Raw genomic sequence first — 21164 nt, forward strand, 5'->3', positions numbered from 1 at the left:
AAGAAATGATTTCGAATGGGAAAAATCACTCGCGTGAGGATTATTCGTGGTGGTGTTATTGAAGAGAAAGGTAAATTGGTACCTGCTTGGGAACTAGCCGCAGAGAAACGGTGACCCAAGCCTGGCCCATCGATGTAGAGGGTGCTACCTGCCCATTAAAGTGGCAAGTCTGAGGGCTCTGTCAATAGCCTGAGACGTGTCCTGGAGATAAAGTCAACAGAGAGAGCAGAAGGGACGACTGTTTACAGCTATGTAAAAATGTATCGACAGGTACGGGCAGCGAGCTGGAGTGAATGGTTAATGTTTGATGGGCACAGGGGCTGGCTGCTTCCTGTGAAGTTGTTTAAGTGGTTCATAATAACAATAACAACACAGAAAGCAAAATCAATCCTGCAGCTCAGAGGCTGGCAGGGCCCCAACTCCTAGGATAGAAGGAGAAAGAGGAGAGGCAAAGAAGAGAGGATGGAAGTCTGGAGGTGTCTTTCCCTCACTTCAGGTGGCTGTGAGTCCCCAATGGAGCTCCCACCCTTGGGGTGCTCTGAGCCAACCTCAGGGGAGGGACCACAGCTATACTTCCAGAACCATCTCGAGATTGACTGCATGGGGAGTCACCAGTGTGTTTCTGTAGGCCAGAATGTCACCCTAGCCACCGGGGGCCATGAGAAGGTTTGCTCCAAGGTTACACTAACTTCTTGCACTTCTCTAGCCTCTGGCCTCTGGAGCCAGCACCCCCACATGAGCAGGACACGCTGTCTGATGTCCTGATGACTACCTATAAGTCAGGAAGCTACGAACTCTCCTTCTCTTGTGTCCCCTCCACAACCTACTAGCGACCCTCACCTGCTCAGTCTTCTTGAGAAGGCCTCCTGTACACCCCTATTGCCAGCTCCCGCCCGGACAGTTAAAGTGGCTTCCGGACAGGTCTGCCTCCTCCCTCACCCACTAGCTTGCCTCCCTCACCACATGGCAGCAGCAGTGACCTTTAACAGTATCCCCTTCTCCTTCACTCACCTCTGTTCCCATATCATGTAAACCTAAACAATATGTTCCACAACGGGCTGTGTTAGTTCCTTTCCTCCCGGCTGTGACCAATCCCCTGAGGTTACGCTGAACCCACAGTAGTCAGAACAGAGAGATATCTATGTACACTTGCCCCTCTTCACTCTGACTTCCAGCCTGTGCGTTAGAGCTGCCGGTCTTCAGGCTGGGCCTTCCCTCCCCAGTCAAACCCTTCATGGACACACTCAGAGGTAGGTCTCCCCGGTGACTTAACGACAGCAGACAGTGATGATCAGCCACCACCATGCCTGCCTTCTCCAGGCGTCTGTTACCTGTCACCTCACATTCTACTGCCCCTTCTCCCCACTTCCTTGAGGCAGGCCAAGCCCACTCTTACCTCACAACCTCTGAGATGCCATTGCTCTGCTTGGTTAAGTATCCTCAACTCTCCAATGCTCTCTCCAGCACTTCCTTCTAAGAGACCTTCCCGGGGCACCTCACTTACAGCCACATCCCATCTCCCTACTTCGTGGGTTCTTTTATAAAACTCACTGTGGGGGTTGGAGAGATGGCTCAGCAGTTAAGGACACTTGATGATCTTACAGAGGACCCCAAGTTTAATTCCCAGCTCCCACATCAGGTGGCTCACAATTGCCTGGAACTCTAGTTCCAGGGGATCTGACGCTCCCTTTCTGGCCTCTGTGGATACCTGCTACTCACATGCACACAGACACACACAGACACACACAGACACAGACACACACAGACACAGACACACACACACAGACACACACACAGACACACAGACACACAGACACACACAGACAGACACACACACAGACACACACACACAGACACACACACACAGACACACACACACAGAGACACACACAGACACACACACACAGACACACACACACACAGACACACACACACAGACACACACAGAGACACACACATACACACAGACACACACACACAGGGACACACACACAGACACACAGACACACAGACACATACACACAGACAGACACACACACAGACACACACAGACACATACACAGACACACACACACATACACACACAGACAGACACACACACAGACACATACACACAGACAGACACACACACAGACACACACACACAGACACACACACACAGACACACACACACAGAGACACACACAGACACACACACACAGACACACACACACAGACACACACACACAGACACACACAGAGACACACACACATACACACAGACACACACACACAGGGACACACACACAGACACATACACACAGACAGACACACACACAGACACACACAGACACATACACAGACACACACACACACACATACACACACAGACAGACACACAGACAGACACATACACACAGACAGACACACACACAGACACACACAGACACACACACACAGACACACACACAGACACACACACACAGACACACACACACAGACACACACACACACACACACACACACACACACACTATTTTTAAAAGAAATAAAGCCCATCCACACCCAGCCAGCTTTTTGTTCTCTCTCTGCTGTCCCTTCAAAGCAAACATTCTTGAGGAGGGGACATGCTAAATCTCTAAAAAGGACATGCCATTTTCTTCCGAGAGTCAGTTAAAAAAAAAAAAAAAAAAAAGCCAAACCACAAAGTCTGGGAATCTATTCTCTTTAGCATCCAGTGTATTTATAAATCAGGAAATAGAATGCCTGCCTTCCTCTTCAAGCACGCTCTTATTAGTTATTTTTCCCCCTCCATTACTGAAAGGTTTCTCCCCCCCCCTTTTTGGCTGTAAATGGCACACACCGTGGGATCTGATTATAATGATCTGCCCACGAGCAAGCCATAAATGACCGGGTGGGCGATGGGTAAAGGGCTTGCTCCTGGGGGCTGAGGGCTCCACAGGGGCTGGCTGTGGACATGTGATGGGGCGAGCTTTCAGGAAGGAAAGATGAAGTGTGGCATTCACAGTGAGACAGAGGTAGCTGGTGGGTCTGCGGGAGGCAGACAAACAGGAAGGTCGCAGGTATGTTTAGGGGTGGGGGTGGCAGCCTTTCACCTGTCTCTTTTCCAGACCCACAGCCTTAGCCTCATCCTCTCTGTCCCCAATACTGTGTTGCCTGCCCGTACACTGAGCATGCCTCTTTTCCGGTGGCACTGTGCGTGAGGCACTGGACTAGGGACAGCTTACCACATGTCGATTCGTCTCATAGGTAGGAAATTGAGGCATGAGGGAAATGAAACCCTGTCTGAGTTTTAACATGGCTGAGGCAGAACTGGAACCCAGGATCCACTCTAGAAGGTTCCACGGCTCCCCTTCAACCCACACTGCCCCACCCCAGGCCCTCTGAGCAAGAGAGACATCATTCCCCCACTGTGGTATATTTAGTTGCGCGATGCTGAAATTAAATGCCGGTGGCATCACCTAAGCCTGACAAGGTGGCATCACCTGAGCCTGACAAGTCACGTGCAGCAGCTGACCTCAGAGCTGCCAGCCGCTGACACCTCAGTGTGAAGATCTTCTCCCATCTTGCCTTCCCTGGGGCTCTGAAGGAGAAAAGGAAGCTGTGAAGGAGGGAGGGGGACTCTATGCTTGTGTGGCCACTTGGCCAACCCTTCCTAGAAGCCTCCTCTCTGGTTGCCGGGGCACCACTCCTGAGAGGCCTGGGCCTGAAGAGGGCCTGTATGTGGAGACCCTAGAAAGGGACTGCAGTGGCCCCAGTTCTGAAGCCTCAGTCATTAGGGTCTCCCCAGTCATAAGAGAGAAGCTGCTCTCTAGGGTCATGGGGGATGTGAGGAGGGCCAGGCAGATGACTGAGGGGATAAGATATGTCCAAGACCAAAGGAACAACCCCGGAAGTGAGGGATTTCTGGCCCAGTGACCAGAATATAGTAGGCATTTACCGAATGTCAGGGGAAGAAGGATTTTCTCTCTCTCAAGATAGGGGGTGTCTCAGGTAGCCCAGGCTACCCTTGAACTCACTACGTAACCAAGGGTGACACTGAACTCCTGGACCATGTGCTTCTACGTCCCAAGTGGTAAGATCACAGGTGTGCCCATGCACCCAGTTTATGTAGCATTGGGGATCTAACCAGCAACTCACACATGCTAGTCAAACCCCCTCCCCCCCCCCCCGCAACTTCTCTACATTCCCAGCTCTGGAAGCAGGGATTGTTGAAGAGACTCCCCGGCTAGGCCACCAGCAAAACGTTTGCGTTTGCATTGAGCAAGCCCAAAGTAAGTGCCCAAGTCAGAAATTAGATGTGCAGAAGCCCTAAGGTGCTGGCTGCCCCTTGAGCCATGACTGTCCCCCAACCGGTTGGCCCAGTAGCTTCAGAAGGCAGCCCCCTCTTCCCCAGTCTACTGCTGGGCCCAGCTGGGGACACTGTGGTCCTGCACCAGCCCAGACTCTTTCCTGGCAAGGGTGCCCTGGGTGAGCGCAAGCCTGGCACAGGGCCCGGTGCCTGGGAATGAGGCTCTGGCGGGTGGCTTTGTGTTTCGTGAAAACCAAACCCACGACCAGGCCCAGGCAGCCAAGCAAAGTCTGCCGGGAAGGTTGGCAAGCCTCCCTCCCAAGCCCCCCCCAGGAACTACCGGGTAGCACCAGCTGCCACCCTTGCTGGCCCAGGAGACCCAGCGGACAAGGCCTGGGTCCAGCTCTGGCCTCCCACCCTGACCCCCTTCTCCCTGGACTAAATTGGAATAGAAATGAGAGGGAATCGCTCTCCTCTGTTTGAACAAATTGTTATGGATTCCTCACTGTCTCGGGTCAGGGCTCTCGATGGGGGATATTTTCACTTGCGGACTGCTAATAGACTCGGGAGAAGCTGCTGGATCGATGGCGGCCGGGAAAATTAGCCATGAGCTCCGGGCCAGCCTCGGCCTGCCCCTGCCCCCCACCCCAGGCCTCCTGGTGGGGGAGAGAAGAGCGCCTGTGCCTAGCAGGGATGAGAGCCAGAGAGAGACAGCTTGAACCCAGGGTGCTGGGGCCGAGCCTGGTGGCTGCCAGAAACCACAATCTGTTGGAGGGCTGGGGACAAAGGTAGCTGCTCAGAGCCCCCGGGGATGTCCCCAGGGCACAGGCGCAGTACACACATCCATCCATCTGTATGCAGCGCCAGTACTCGTCCGTGCACACGCTCACACGTGCCCGCCAGATTTCCATGTATGAGAGAGAGATAAGAGGCTCTGCGTGAGGCAGGAAGAGCTGTGAGGGTCCACAGTGAGAAACACTTGCCAGTCTCATGTTTGTCTCCAATAGAACTGGGGGGCGGGGCAAGTGGCAAGGGGGCGGGGAGAAGACGAGCTCGCCACCTGCTTCCTCCTCTCTTCCCAAAGTAAAAGGAAGGAGCCACACAGGGGTGTTCTGATTCAGGGACTCAGGAGACAGCACCTACTACCATGAGGCTAGTGCCAGGGACCACAGTGTCTGGAAAAGCTAAGGCAAAGGAGGGTGGAGCTTGCTGTGGCCTCTGAATGTCCCAGGAGTGAGGTAGTTTGAAAAGGCACTCATATCTGCTGGCTCTGTTGCCATGTCAAATACACACGTGCGCGCGCACACACAGGCACGCACACAGGCACGCATGCTCACACATATGAGCACAGACAGGCACACACACGCACATGTATGCATGCACACACACCTCATGAATGCACACACATGTGCACAGGCGCGCACACCACACACACACACACACACACACACCCATCACATCTCAGTCAGTGAGACCCAGGAGCCCACTGAGGAGACAGAACAAAGTCACCTGCTTACATCTGGCCACCAGTTTCTGCTTCTGAAAGATGGAGTTAATATAATGGAGCGGGTCGCCTCTCAGCCCACAACCTCTAACCTCTTGCAGATCTCAGTTGCATGTAGCACTTACATGTGACAAACAGTAGGTACTCACTAAGTGCTGAATTCACCTGGGGTCCCAATTGGAAGCACCCCAAAAGGCCAGAGTTGTTCCTCTCTGCTCCCTGTGAAAGCCGCCCTCCGCAGCTGTTCAAGGCTGCCGGACAGCAAACTCCTTGAAGATATGGACAGAATTCTATCGACCTCAAAACTCAGCCTGTTGGGTAAGGCGATGCACCCATTTTGATCTGATTTCGAGAGCTAGGATCCACTTGCAGCATTGCCCAAAGTACCCTGGGGACCCCTGCTTGTCCTGACTACTCCGTAACCGTTTCTTCTCCAAAGACAGGCTCTACTCTTGTCCTGCAGAGAGGACCGCGCAATGTTTCTCAACCTGTGGGTCGCGACCCCCCGAGGTTTGTTAACTGACCTTTTCACAGGGGTCGGCTTCCTATCAGATATTTACATCGAAATTCACAACAGTTTCGAAAGTGCAGTTATGAAGTAGCCACAATAAGTCCTCACTGCAACACGAGGAACTGTATTAAAGTTAGGGCACAGCATTAGGAAGGTTTGAGGACTTAGGAGAAACCCATGCACTGGGATTTAATGAGCAGCTCTGGAAAGAGGCTCCCCGCTCTTCAAATCAAGCAGGCTCCATCCTCAAAGACCAGGCTGAGGGGTGGTGCCTGATGTCAGCATCCCCTCCCCTCGTCCCTCTAGCCATTTCAGAGGCTATCCATCCTGCCACTCACTGTGTAGTGCTTGACACCACCCTGGCCACTGCAGCTGATGTTCCTTTGTGCCCCGTGGACAGACTTAAAAACAGTCCTACAGTGGGGGAGATGCTTGGCCAACAGAGGAAGCAGAGATGGGTGTGTGCCCGCCCCAGGAGGAGAAGCAACTGTGAACCAGAGCTCTAGAAGGACACAGGGAAAACTGGTTTAATCAGGCTCCTCAAGGGGGAGGGGGAAGGGGAGGAGTCCCTTGTTTCCAGAGCTTACTTCCCTGCTTCAACCAGTGCTACCCAAAAACTTCAACTTCAAGGGAGTTGTGGTGGGCTATGGTGTCCCCCGCTGAAGCATCATGGCTATTATACCCCAGAGTTCAACCAGCGTCTAACCACCTTACCTCAAACACTGGCAGTCCTGGATACCCCCATGCCTGAATCACCTACTCATTAGGACTGGGCCTGGGCTTCACGAGGCCTGGGTTATAACTTCCAGGCCTTCCCTGCTGGAGGTGGTGTCCCCTGGTTGTCCCACAAGGAGGCAGGTGTCTCCTGACATTTCATTAAGGGTTCTGACATCTACCCCTCCGGACTCAAAGCAATCACGCCACCCCATGGGGGGGCACATTGAGGCCATGAAATATCTGGAATGGAGTTCAAGGGGTGGGGAGATACAGGAATTTATTAATACCATAGCGACATGTTGAAGAGGTGACATGAGATATTTGGAGTCTCTCTATATGGCTATGGACTTCAACCTGGGCCATGATGGCTGTGTGGTCTTCACAAACTTTTCTTCTCTGATCTCAAGTCTCTTCCTACAGAGATCCAGGCGCGCTGGGTTGCCTGAGACCGCAGTGGGGTGGCCGAGTTCTCCTGTGTGCCACACCCACTAGTGTTTCTGCAGCTGCTCTATAGGGAACCCGTCCTCACTGCACAGAGACCTTCTCTGGTGCAGGACGATAACCCGACCTTCCCCAAGGTCTCCTGCATTTTACAGGAGCATGAGAACCAGACCCAAGGGATCAGGCCACTGGAATTCAGTTCCCTTCCAGTTCTGCCCTCCTGGGATTCCACTCAGAGATGGAGAAATGAGCCTCTGTCAAGATGTCAAGACGAGAAGAGGCTTGGGGCCAAAGACAGATTCAGGCGGACTCAGCTCCCGTTCTTTCTGATGTCAGGTTATGTTGCAGCAAGTTGAAATAAGGTCAGACACTGACAAGAACTTCCCAAAATGGAGGCCGGAAGAAAGGAGTAGGGCTTCGTGCTCTTGTGAGAGGGTGGGCTCCCTAGAGGTTAGCAAATGAACTTGGTCTTCTCAGAAGGATTTCCCAGTCTTTCAGTGTCTGGTTCCGCAAGCCAGGAAGCTGACACTCCCAGGCCACAGAGTTCAGGCTGAAATGAGACACCTGCCAGTGGACAGACTCCCTGGAGAGCCTCCGAATCAGGACAGAGGGGGGGGGGGGGCAGGGAGGGGATCATTTGGGAAAAGAGACAGAGCCACAAGCAGGTAAGTCTGAGTGACTATAGCAGGTAAGTCTGAGTGACTATACACAGGTCACTTGTCTGCTCTGGTTTGGGTCTTCTCCAAGGCCCTGTCTCTCCTGAGGGAGGTCAGCAGAGCGGGTGAAAGGTGGATCAATGTGGCCATTCACACCACTCAGACCTTCTCAGTCAGGAAACGGCAGTGGGAAAGAAGATGGTTCTGGGACAGGCAACTGTGCTTGTTGCACAGCTAGGGGGCCTTGCTGTCTCTGGTCTCAGGTCTCCTTCTACCCTCAAGCTCAGAGATCCACATCTGGGTCACATGAGGCCAGAGGGGGATGGCTAAGTCTGCCATACCCTGTTGGACCCCACACTTACCTCACCCCCAGCACTACTCGAAAACACCAGGCTTGGGTTAGAAAGACGCTCAGCAGTGAAAAACATTTGCTGCCCTAGCAGAGGACCCGAGTTCAGACCACCTGATACCTACATCAGGGTAGCTCACAGTCCCCTGTAACCCCAGTTCCAGGGGACCTGATGCTCTCTAGCTTCCTATACTTGTGTGTATACACTCAGAGACACATAACTAAACATAAAATAAATCTTAGAAAGAAAGCCAGAGAGGGCTGTATTCACAGTTCTGGGGATGCGGCTCGCCAGGGCTTGCTGGTCAGCCAGTCTAGCCAATCCTTGAGCCGCTGGTCAGAGTGGAGAGCAATTGAGAAGGACCCTGACACGGACCTCTGGTCTCTTACATATACAAACCCCAAAGTAGGACAGCAGCTGACTGGAGGCTGGTGTCTAGCCCGTCACCCATCGACCTCTATTTCTGTCTCTTTTTCATTTTCATTTTTATAATTATTATACTTTATTGTGATGTGTGTGTGTACACATGCGTGCACGCACGCTCATTCCAGGGTGTGCTTGTGGAGGTCAAAGTGTAATTTTCAGAAGTCAGTTCTCTCCTTCCATTAAGTGGGACCTGGGGATTGAACTCAAGTCCTCAGATTTCGTGGCAAGTGCCTTTACTGGCTGAGCCAGCTTGTTGACCCCCCATGCATGTCTTCCTATGGAACTCCTGCACTTCTGTGGGCAAGAATGTGCCCACTTCAGACTCCCTCACAGTTAACATGGCCAAGGAACGAGGGAGGGGGCTTCTGAGAAAGCTTGTTGAAAGGAAGGAGGCTCTCTGGGCGATGCTGGCACACGCCTTTACTCCCAGCACTCAGGAGGCAGAGGCAGACTTCTAAGTTCATGGGCAGCCTGGTCTATAGAGTGCCAGCCAGCCAGGGCTACACAGAGAAACCCTGTCTCGAAAAAAAAGAAGCTAGGGGAGGGGGAAAAAGAAAGAAAGACAGAAAGAAAGAAAGAAAGAAAGAAAGAAAGAAAGAAAGAAAGAGAGAGAGAGAAGGAAAGAGAGAAAGAAAGAAAGGAGAGAAGAGAAAAGGAAAGGAAAGAAAAGAAAGACTGGCGAAAATGGCAGACACACTGATTTAAGTGTATATGACCCAATGCAGGGGGGCATGGATAGTTATTGGACTGTCCCAGGTTATCTTATGTACAGCCAAATCTGGGGACTTTTGCAGAGCCCCTGAGGTAAAAGGAGCCTGGAGTATCCCAGGACCTAAGGAGCCGGAGACTGAAGCCTCCGTGTTTCATAGGTAAACATGGTTCCTGGAGAGCCGGGGGCTCCTCATGCTGCTTCATGGGTCCACCATCCCCACAAGAAAGGGTAGGGAACAAACCAGCAGGGCAGTGCCACAGGGGCCGCGCAGTTGACGTAGTACAGGTAGGCTTAAAGTCTGTCACTGGGCAGCTTTGAGTTCAAATCCCGACCCTACCACCTACCTGCCAACTGTAGGACCTTGGAACCTCACTCTGCCTGGCCCTCAACCTTTCCACTTGGAAAATGAGGGCTGTGGAGAGCTCCTCAGGGTCACCCCCATACCCCATCTACCTTTCACCCTTTAGCTGGTCCGTGATCAGGATGTTCTGTGGTTAAAGGCAAAAATAAAGTGGTATTCGGATCTCCTAGCTTGAGTCTTCTGTGAGAACCACCCAAGCCAAAAGGCCACAGCTGGTAGCTTTGGGAATAAGTAGACTGTGTTAAAGCCCCCAGGGTCGAGTAGAGCTTGACGGACCCTCAGCTTGGGCAGTGGCCTGGAAGCCTAGATGGGCCTGGAGACGTCCTACGGAGAAGATGCAGCTAGTCCTGACTTGTTCTAATGTAGCCACATCCACAGTGTTGATCCACACAGCCTCTATGTCAAAGCACCAATTGCAGGGCTTCCAGTCATAGCTTCTGTCTGCAGAGCTCCTGGGGCGGAGGGTCCAGCCTGCACTGTGGATAATCTCCCGATGGCTTAAACATGCCACCTCACCGTTTCCAACCCACCAGATAATCCTAGCATCCTGGCTGGCTCTGGGGGCTGGAAGAGAGCCAAAGAGAGCTTGGGGTAGTCTCTCCCAAGCCATCAAGCCACCACTACCTTCTACCGGGGACAGGCAAATAGGGCTTAGGTTAGAGTCACTCCAGGCCTCTGTGGTCCTTCAAACTTCTCACATGTGCAGATGCTGCTTCCTACTTCAACTTCCTGCTTCCATGCAGCACCCACTCGGGGACTTCCTTCCGTCCGCTGCCACTGCCTCTGCTCCCGAGAGAGTCCCCATAGTCCACCTCAGAGCTGCCAAGTACCAGCACCGCGTGGAGGCTCCCCCTGTGAACTCCAGGATCTGTATGTGACAAACCCATTTTCCAGACCGAGAAACTGAGGCTCTCCTTGAAGAGAAAGCCAGGTAGCTGGTGGCCCCTGCCCACCTGCCTATTGCCCTTGTAATATAAAGAACAATCCAGATGCCAGCCAGTGTCTCTGCTAGAAAGAGCCTAGATCTGCAGTTTACCAAGGGCCTCCTGGGGGAAACCAGGGAAGCCCCAGCCCTCAGTGAACCCTGAAACACCTCCTCCTCTACCTCACCCAGTAGCCCTCAACTCTGCCCCTGCCTTCCAGGCTGCCATCCCTCCTCAAGCCACCGCTGAGATGCCTCCCTAATGACATCGACTTTGTCTCTTCTCTCTCTTCTCTCTAGACCTGGGTATGTTTTAGGGCCCTGGCTTCAGCCACTGTCCCCAAGGACACATCCCCTCTCGGGTGATGCCCATATTGTTTTGTGGCCATAAACCAAGGCACATAGTAACCTCTCCTGAGCTGTGCTCTCCTCACCCCCCCCCCCCGCCTTCTTCCGCCCAACCTATGCACAAAGCCCACCTTCAAAACCACGCTCAGTGGCTAAGAACGTGACTCAGTGGGCGGAGTCCTCGCCTAGCATGCACAAAGCCCCGGGTTCGGTCCTCTGCACGCCCAGCACTTCCAGCGCTTCTAAGGTGAAGGCAGGAAGAACAGAAGTTCAAGGTCATTCTTGACTACCTTAGTCAGTCCATCTCGAAACAAACCCCAGACCATTAGGGCTATTTGCCTAGGCCTTTGTTTGCCTGTCTGCCGGCTGACAGAAGACTGGCCCGAGGCAGCTTCTCTTCTCAGGGTTTCATGCTGAGGGCAGGATCAAGCAGCAATTCAGAAGCCCGGGTCCTTACCCTTTTCACTCTCCTGCCCCAAATCTGTCTAATCAACGGCTTTTTACTCTGCCTTTTCCCACTGCGAGCCCGCTCCCCAACTGCAAACCTCGGGCCATTGTGAGCTCCTGTTCCAGTGGGATCTCTTTTCCCTGCCTCGCTCTGGGTCTCGTGAGGATGTCCTGCAGGATCTATCTCATCCCTTCTCCTCCTTCAAGGGGCCCGGTTGGAAAACTTCCCCCTTGGCGCTCCTCATAGACCCCAAACCCTTCCACCGTGCCCCATTCCACTTAAACGCAGAAGCCCTTACACAGCCTTCAATGCTCCAGACATCCGACCTGACTAATTCTCGGACCCTGTCTTCTCCTCCTGCTCTTTCTCTTCCCCACAACAGACTCCTGAATTTTGTCCTAACTAGCCAGGTTATGTCCATACCCCAGGGCCTTTGCACTGGCTGTTTCTCAACCTGGCAGGCTTCTGGAGATATCCCTAGGTATCTTCAGGTCTCTGCTCTGGGGGGCAGCTCCCAGGGAATGCCTCCCATTCTCAGACACGGGACCTGAACCTGACCCTCAGTTTCTCTCCTCAGTTTGCTGATCTGTCCCACATTCCTCTCAGTAAGATACATTGTATTCACCACATTCCTCTCAGTATGATACATTGTATTCATGTCATCGTGTGGTTAGTCTCTCCCTCCGTAGGCTTGTACACTACAGGAGACAAGACCCCTTCTTAACCCCACTTCCCACATCTTGCTTTTATTCAGTTCTTTTAGTCTCTTCTCCCAGCTGTGGAGCCAGACCAAAAGCCTCAAGAAAGCGCCGCACCCCGCAGAGACCCCAGAACATTGCTCCCTCAACACAGTAAACATCACCATTTCCCTCTCTACCAAGACCCATCTTCTCAAGCCATCTGCCATCACAGGCTTTGGGGTCCCCAACTCTGGGCACCACGTGGGGGTTGCAACTTCATCTCTCTGAACCTCTTGGCTTTTTCAGGGGTGATGGGGGCTGAGTCTCTCCAGGAGGCTCGGTGGGAGCTGGGGACAGAAATGCATATTCATGATCTCCGTCATCATCGTCATTGCCATCATCACCATCACCATCACCACCACCATCATCACATCACCAACACCATCACCAACACCACCATCATCACCATCACCATCACCAACACCACTATCATCACCATCTTCAATCATTCCTCACAGCCCTGATTTCCTTTCAACTGATGCTTGACCAACAGGGTAACCCTCTCTCTGTTCAGGGTCTTCAGCACTCCATGTTCTCTGCTGGGGACAGTTTTCCCAGGCCTGGCTGCTGATGGCCAAGACTGGTTCAATCTTCATCATCTGAAAGCCCTGGGAGGTGACTTTTCCACTCCCCCACCCCAATTTCTGAGTGCCTCATGTTGCTTTTGACATGAAGGGTTGGTTCATGGGATCTTTGTGAAACTGTTCCCTTCTTCCACATCTCATGTCAAGCAGCCCCACGATGCCCAGAAACAGTTTTACCAGAGGTGGAGACTCAGTAGATTAAAATATAATCATATATATATATCTTCTCATTTTCCTTCTCCCTACCCAGAAGGCCACGGGACCAACACTGGGAATCCCCTCTAACCAGCTGTGCCACCCTAAGTAGGTTACCTATGACCTTGGAGCCTCAGTTCAATGACAAAGACGGACACCCTGTGGCCTGCTTTCTCAGTATATCATGGGAAATGAAGACCACAGTCAGGTCAAGACTTGGCAGGGCACGGGGCTACCACCGCGCCTGTGATTGGCCATCCCCTTCACCAAGGATCCTAACCGAAATGGGTCACTCTCCTATATACTAAAAGATGCTAGGAAGAGCTCTACCCGGTGCATGGAGGCTGGATTTTATTTTCTTAGACTTTTTGTGTATTCCTTGATTGTTCTGCAAAGCACATGTGCTATCCAGTCTTAGGAAAAAGGGAAGACTCCATTGTTTAAAAATAAATAAAATCCATCCCTTTGAGCTAAGCGCGGCTCTCGCCTGCCTCCTGCATCTGCTATTAAATGCCACGTGGGCCCTAGTCTTCTGACAGAAGAAAAAGAGATGCTGGCCAGGAACTATACCTAGGTTTGTAAAGAGGCGATTGTGCAGAGGTGTCAGACCCCTCCCCACACACCGCCAGAGCCAGAGCCCCCAAGCTCAGCGTAGCCCCCACAAAGTTCTCGACGGCCTAAAGAAGAATCGAGTCATCTTGAAAATGCCGGAAGTGTAGCTTTATCCACGGTGGGCGCTCTTGGATTCTGAGACGGGTCTGTGGGAGTTGGACAGAGCCCCCTTACACTCCAGCCTGGGGTGACAAAGGGGATTACGAGTCCCCTTCTTCTGTGATGGGGTGAGGAGGCCAGCAAAGAAAGGGAAGCGGCGATATGGTGGCCAAGCCTGCCGCCTGCTGGCGATGTCTGGAAGAGCATCGCCAGCTTTACAACGAGGGATCCGAAGGGATTACACCCCACCGCTCCTACTCTCAGGCATCAGGGACTTAGGCCAACTGGTGTGTCTTGGGCAGGGAGAAAGTGAAGTGAGGCCTTTTCTAGACTGAGAGACCTGAAATTCCATCCTAAGCCTCCCCAACTTGTGTGGGTGGGGTACCTTTTAGTCTAATCTTCCTGAACCCAGTCACAGAAAGGCTCATCAGGGTTCCTATGGGGAACAAGTTGAGAGCAAAGGACCCTTCATATTCCTACCTGGCCCTTAATACTCCCAGGTCCCTCCGTGCCTCCTGGGCAACCAGGAAAAGCTAACCCTGCTACCACAGCCTGATTTCCACTCCCACCCCAGGTATCGATCTCCTGCATCATTCATTTGCCAGACCTTGGCGGCTGTGATTAGCTCCCTCCACCTCCCTACAGAGCCCCCCCCCCTTCATGTTCCGGCAAAGCAGAGCTAATACAGGGCTCTAAATGAGGCTTTGCCACCCGGCCTCAGCAGCTCAGAGCTAGACCTGGCCAATTACATGGAGGCCCCTCCAGATAGTCCCAGCCTGCCCCTTAAGGGTACTTTCCTCACTCACACGATCCCTTCCAATCTAGCTTCGAGAGCCCAGAATCTCACCCACGTGTGATACTGGAATGCCCAGCCTGTGGAGTAGGAAGGGGGATCTGCCTGAAGTGTGTGTGTGTGGGAGGGGGGACCACAAACCAGAAGAGTCTGTATAGAATGACCCTGTGGGGGAGCCCCAGGCAGTCTTGGGGAGATTGTCAAAGGCAGCACAGGCAAAACAGCCTGGATTTGTGGACACAAAACAATCTTTGCCTCAGGCAGTGTCTGCAACAAAGAATGAAACCAGAAAGGGGACAACTCCTGGGGAGTTAGGAAATCCTAAGCCTGCTGCTGACCCAAGAGGCAAGTTGCTTCCAGAACCTGCTTCTCTCCAGCAGAGAGCTTAGACAGCCAAGTTCAAGGCAGGGCTGTGGAAACCAGAGGGAAAAGTCCCAAGCGTCCCCGCCCACCTCAAGACTAGAAACACCACACTGGAAAATTCAGTTCCCGGAAATTCCTCTACCCCCAACCCCCATCCCCCAGAGGTGGGGAGAACCTGACTTGGTGATAATTCTGTAAGCGATGTTGCTCTTGTCAAATTATTCAACATCTGTCTTCATGTTCCCACAAAAATTAGCATAGGATAGTAGTTTCTGATGACACCTTTGGTGAAATATTTTGACTTCCCCCAGTAAGTTGCAAACAACCTGTCTTAAGGATAATGTCACTTCCCACTCCTGCATATTAAATAATCCAGGGGTTTGTTGTGTTTTTTGTACCGAGCTGAATCCTGCTCACCCGGCCCCTGCCTGGACGTCTGACTGCTTTGAGCGGATAGGAACTCTCCGACTCTGCCTTTATAGAGCGCACTACCCCTCCTTCACCAGCCTACCGTCTTTGTCACAGAACTAGACCTCTGGGGCCAGCCTCAGCCCTACACACACACACACACACACACACACACACACACACACACACGCGCTGGCCCGGCAGAAGGCAGATTATAGGATCCACCCTGAAAACAACCAACCAGACTGGAGATTGAGAGGCGAGGAAGGAGCAGGCCCCGCTCCAAATGGACCATCTGGTCCCACACCCAGCCACTGTAGCATCTGTGGCCCCAAAGAAAAGCAGAGCCACCTGGCCAGACTGAAAGGGCCTCCCCAGTCCTGCTGCTGAGGGCCAGCTTTAGAGCTACAGTGTGGACCCAGCAGGATGCAGAGCCTATGAGGCTCTGAGCAGCTGTCTCCCACTAGGATGGGCTGACCGTCACCCACGTCAAAGGCTTCCTTCCGTTCTTGTTCCTCTTTCCTCCCCTGGCCTCACCCTCCTTTCGAGACTATCCCCTGCAGCAGCAGCACAGGCCTGGGTGGTATCTGAAATCTATCCCTAGCACACACTAGCATACTACCTTTCTCTCCTCCATGCTAGAGAAACCCAGCAATCAGTCTCTTCCCTCTCTCGGGGCCACAAGCCTAGGACTTCATGCTCTCTGAGTAGAAACCTTCAACTAAGGCCCTCTCTCTTGGTGAACGCCAAGCTCTGGAGACACCTGAGAATCTCACGAAGCATTGTCAGACTGCCCCAACCATAGCTCTTCGCCTACTCCAACAATCTCATTGGAGTTCCTGTTGGGTACCAGACTGGGGCTGGATGCTGCGGTGGATGGCCACGGTGGACATCTCCATCCCTGTATACCCCAACATTCCCACTCATTTGCTTTATCTGCTTTGGGGTTTGGAGAAACGGGTGGTGTAGGGCACAACCTGGCCCTTCACCCTACTCCTTAGTTCCGACCCTGCTGACGTGTCACCAAGCGCTCAGAACCCCGCAAGGGACACTGCCCCCCAGCTCCTGTTTCTCCTGATTCACCTCCAAAATAAAAAAGATGTCCCACTCAGTAATCCCTTCTGCAACCCAGCCTTCCCTGGACCGTAGCTCTCCAAGTGCAGGCGCAAAGAGTGGTACTCAAGAACAAGGGGCAGACCCAGTGTACCTACCCTTCTTTGATTTGTAACAGAGCGACTGGGACCCTGGCCCATGAGAGACGAGACAGAGAAGCTTGAAAAGGAGGGTCTACAGAAACCACAGTGCTTGTCCCCTAACCTCTGACCTCCGTGTTGAGGTTCCTAAGTAGACCCAGAGAGGCCTCCTTAAATGTGCACTGGGCTGCCCAGTTGAAGATGGAGAAACCCAAGCCAGAGAGCATGAGTTGAGGTCAACAGACCAGCCCAAGGACACAGGAAGAAGGTGCTGGTGCTAGACCCAAATCTCAGGAGGGTGTGTGAGCCAGTTACAATAGCCACTTGGGGTACTCCCTTGAAGGTGACAGTGACTGCACTGCTGGTATCTTTACCCGAGAACAGGAACTCTGAGGCCTCTGGTGTCTTCCTCTGTCCTGTTTCATAGCCCCCACCCCCAATACAGTAAATCCAGCCTCTTGCAGCATCCCTCCCGCCTGCCTTTTCTGGCCTATGCCAGGGGCCAGGCAGTAAGAGACACACAAACTAATTAAGAAGCAGAGTTTGGCTGGATGCCTGGGCTGGCCTCACCAGGGAATTAAGCCCAAGCCAGCTAGAGCTGTTAGAGCCCAGGGGTGTACACTTTCCAGATACCCCCCCTCCCCAGGACGCTCCTTTCTCCTGCCTGGCACAGTCAGAGACCCAGGACCTGAAGAGAGTAGCCAGGGGATACGGCCTCTGTCACCCACACAGTACATGTCCAACTCCCTCTACTCTCAAAGAGAATAATTAGATTCTTAGCCCCAGAGAAAGAGGGAGAAACCTGCCCACCCCAGCCACACATCATTAGAAAGTAACTACAAAGCCCACCCTGCGGTGAGCAGAAGGCAGAGTCAGGGCCATGGGCTCTGGGGACTGACTGACTTTCTGTGCTGTGCATGTCGGGAGGATGACCCTGGGTAGTATTGAACCAAGGAGTCTTCAGTGGGGAAGCCCGCGGCATGGAGTGGAGAAAAGGTGACCAGAATACTCCACCGCGCGATCGAGCTTGTCTTGGGGATCCAAGAGCAGAGCTGCGTGTCGCGAGGCAGAGTTTAGACACATAGCCGGATGGGTGCGAGCCGCGTTTGCGTTTCCTGAGGACTGTGGCTGAATGTGTCTGTATGTGCAAGTAGGCAGAAGGAAGCTGGGGCTGGGGTTCTGTGATAGGGAACCAGGGACAGAAAAAGCAGGCTCTGGAGAGGTCTAAAAAGGGATGCCGAGAATAGTAGAAGCCTGGACTAGGGGCTGGATGCTCAGCAGCGGCTCAGACTGCTAAGAAGCCAGAAGAGGCGATCGAGCAGCGGCCACGGCCGGGAAGGCGAGCCAGCCTCAGGGCCGCGGTGCTGGAGAGCTTCTCGCCCGCCAGCTGCGCACAACTCCGGATCGCGCAGCGCCCGCTTCCACTCGGGAGGCTGAGCCCAGGGAGGAAAGGGGTTCGTTGGAAACAGCTGCCCCGGCCCAGAGCTTGGTCTCTTCCCGGGTCTCCTGAGCCCACTGTATCATTCTCCCAAGACTTCCAGATCTCTCCAGCCCCTGGAAAGATTTCGGAAAGCCGAGATCTCACCCTGGCATTCCCCAGCCTCACGCTAATACACTAGGACCGGTTCTTGGGCTCGGGAGCAGCCTGCTCGGTCTCCTGGCGCCCAGGCGAGGGCGGAGACGCGACCATACGTTCTAGAGTGCAAGCCCAGGGTTCCACCAAGCCCAGGCAGCGCGCACTTTGAGCAAGATCTTGTAAAGTTTCCGCGCGGCTCCGCCAGGGTGGAGCGGGACGCTGGCTCTTACCGTAGACTCCTTGTCCCCGACAGTGGAAGGGGATCAGCGCCAGAAGTAGAAGGCAGGTCACCTCCATCTTCACGGCCAGTGCTTCATCCCCACGAGGCGGCGCAGCCTGAGAGGCGGCGGGGGGCGCATCCGCCGGGGCACCGCGATGCCCTCTGCGTTCCCTCCTTTTCCCTGAGACGCGAAGGAGAGGGCGGCGACCGAGACTAGGAGTCTAAGCAAACCGCGACTCGGCTCCGTTCTCTTTCCATAGGGCGGCTGCCCGGGTGGAGACGCAGGGGGCGCTGGCCCAGACCTTGATGCCTCTGCGCACCGGGCGCAGCAACCAGCTCCCTGGCCCAGAAAGCTCGGCCACCGAGCAGTCCTGGGTTCCCAGGGCTGTCCGCCCAGCGTGCTGAGCGCGAGGGACCTCTCTGCTGTGGCGGCCGCGCGCGGATCCAACAGGCCACCGATGCCTGGCAAAACTTGTGGTTTCCCCGCCCAGGGGACGCCCCTCGGCGGAGCCAGGCCAGGAGGCCGGGTCTCTGCTATGGTTAATCCGCTGGCTCCAGTCCTGCAGTAGGTGTGGAGGGCTCCGCAGCCCGACCCAGGGGAGCGGGGCTGAGCGCCCTTCCCGGAGGCGAGGGCGCCCGGGTCCCGGTCCTCTGAAGCGCCGGAGCAGCGAGGACTGGCTTCCGCCGCGGGGCGAGCGCTCCGCGTCTCCGAGTCCGCGAAGTTAGCCGAGCCGCCGCCGAGGAATCCGGGGGAGGTGATCGCGTCCCGGCGCCCCCGCGGGAATCCGGAGAACGTTTCCAAAGCAAGAGGCACCACAGCCAGCAAGGGAAAGAGGAAAGTTTGAGTCCTTTGAAAATAATTCGCGCTCTTGCGGAGGCCTGGGCTCAGGAGCCGCCCGCCGCCTCCTCTCTCCCCGCTCCTCTCCCGCCGTCTGGCCGCCGCCGTGGCATTCCCGGGCTCCGCGATCTCGGGAGAGCGGGGCTGCGCCGCGCCCCAAGTTGGGCGTCCCCGCCCCCCTCCCGGCGGCCTGGGGCCGAGGGGGCCCCAGCGGGCGGGGCCGGGCCAGGCTCCCGGGCACGGCGGCCACTCGGGCTCCGGGGCCGCGGGAGCGCTCCGCTCGCTCGGCAACTTGGGCTTCGCTGTGCTGCTTTCTGGTCCCTCCGAGCTTTTCATTCCGCGCTTCCTCCACCTCCCCACCACCACCACCCCGCCTCCCGCTCTCCCTCCTCCCTCTCTCCCTCCTCCCATCTCCGCGATCGGTCTCTCGCTCTCCCACCCTTTGTCGCTCGCTCTCCTGTTTGATTCCCCTCCAGTTAAAAAAAAAAAAAAAAAAAAAAAGGAGCCAATTAAAGGCAGCCCAGCTCGCCCGGCCCAGCCTCTGTCCAATTTCCTTGCTTCCCCCAGGACCAATTAGAGAAAACAAAACAGGGCTGGGGGAAGCAGTCTCTCTCTCTCTCTCTCTCTCTCTCTCTCTCTCTCTCTCTCTCTCTCTCTCTCTCTCTCTCTCTCTCTCCTCTCTCTCTCTCTCCGCCCCCCATCTCTCTCTCCCTATCTCCGCCTCCCCCACCAGCCCCCTGGCAGAAAAATGTCAGAAAGCAGCAATGGATCCATCTATCCCGAGGACAGTAGCGGGAACGTGGGTTCGGCGCGGGCTCTGCAGCCGCGCACTCGCACACGCTCTCCGCCCGCCCTTGCACAGCCCAGGCTGGCAAACCCCGGGCCGGATGCAAACGATCGCCGCCGCACGCTCTCCGGGCAGGCAGCGGCGACTGGTTGCGGAGACCCAAGCCTGCAGGGCACTGGACACTTATGAATGTTTTGCACTTTGGAGAAGGCGGTACTGGAGCCCAGGATCGGAAGGAAAGGCCGAGGCGTCTGCTTCTCCTAGACCAGAGCTGGCGCGAGAGGCGGTTGCCTGCTGTCGCTCTGCAGGGATGTTGGCTCGGCTTGGGAATCCCGCCACCTCCACCACCACCCGCCCCTGGCAGAGCCTCAGGCCCTTTCCAAGCTGCCTCGGCCGCTCCCCGGGTCGGGCGCCGGGCCACTGCCAGAGCCGCTGAGGAGGAGGACGCGCTTATAGCTCGTGTCCTAGCTCCGGCCCACAGGTTGCCAACAGGTTTGCCAGCAAGACCCCAGTGTCAGAGCTCTACAGGGACACCCAGTGTCCCCTTCAGCCTGCTTCTCTCAAACCTTGCCTACCCGTGAGACCTCAGGCGTGGCCAAGTGCCCTAGGGTGCACGCGCTTCCCGCAGCCAAGCTGGGAAGCCTGAGTCTCTCCCCACTCCGAGACTCCGTCACCTTAACCCGGCCCTCCCTGAAGCCGTGACCAAGACGTAGTTCCTTCCAGACGCCCTTGGGGAGGGGCGTGGGCTGGGGAGAGAGGCGCGCTACCACCCGGGCGGCGCCTCTGATCGCGTCCTCCCTCCAACCCGGGTCCTGCTAATCTCACCTGCTCCACCTGTCGCCGTTATTTATCTCGCCGTGAGCGCAGAGATTGTACTAGAGGGGCCCGTGGGAGCGCGGACAGCCGCAGCAGCTAACAAGCTCGGAGGTTGGATCCTGTTCAGGATAGGCTGCGATGGTGGATCCACGACTTGAGGCGTCTGTCCGAACTCAAAGACCTGTTTCATTCACCCAAAAGAATTGATTCTCTTGCATGTAAATTAGCGTATACATTAAAAATATTGATAACA

General features: G+C 54.7%; 1 protein-coding gene across 5 annotated transcripts in view; it reads right to left on the bottom strand.

The window, feature by feature from the left end:
* The window catches only part of Mdga1 (MAM domain containing glycosylphosphatidylinositol anchor 1), a 63979-nt gene extending 44235 nt beyond the window's left edge, over window positions 1–19744 (bottom strand). For 2 of the 5 annotated variants that reach the window (XM_017601653.3, XM_039098719.2), the window contains exon 1: window positions 18481–19593. In XM_017601653.3, the coding sequence (XP_017457142.1) occupies window positions 18481–18547 (67 nt within the window). In that variant the 5' untranslated portion in view covers window positions 18548–19593. Of the gene's footprint in view, window positions 1–18480 lie in introns of all 5 variants that reach the window. The other 3 variants (NM_001414944.1, XM_039098720.2, XM_039098721.2) reach the window with 3 other exon arrangements.
* Window positions 19745–21164: the final 1420 nt, after the last annotated feature.

This window comes from Rattus norvegicus, chromosome 20, assembly GCF_036323735.1.
Source record: "Rattus norvegicus strain BN/NHsdMcwi chromosome 20, GRCr8, whole genome shotgun sequence".
Lineage (NCBI taxonomy): Eukaryota > Metazoa > Chordata > Mammalia > Rodentia > Muridae > Rattus > Rattus norvegicus.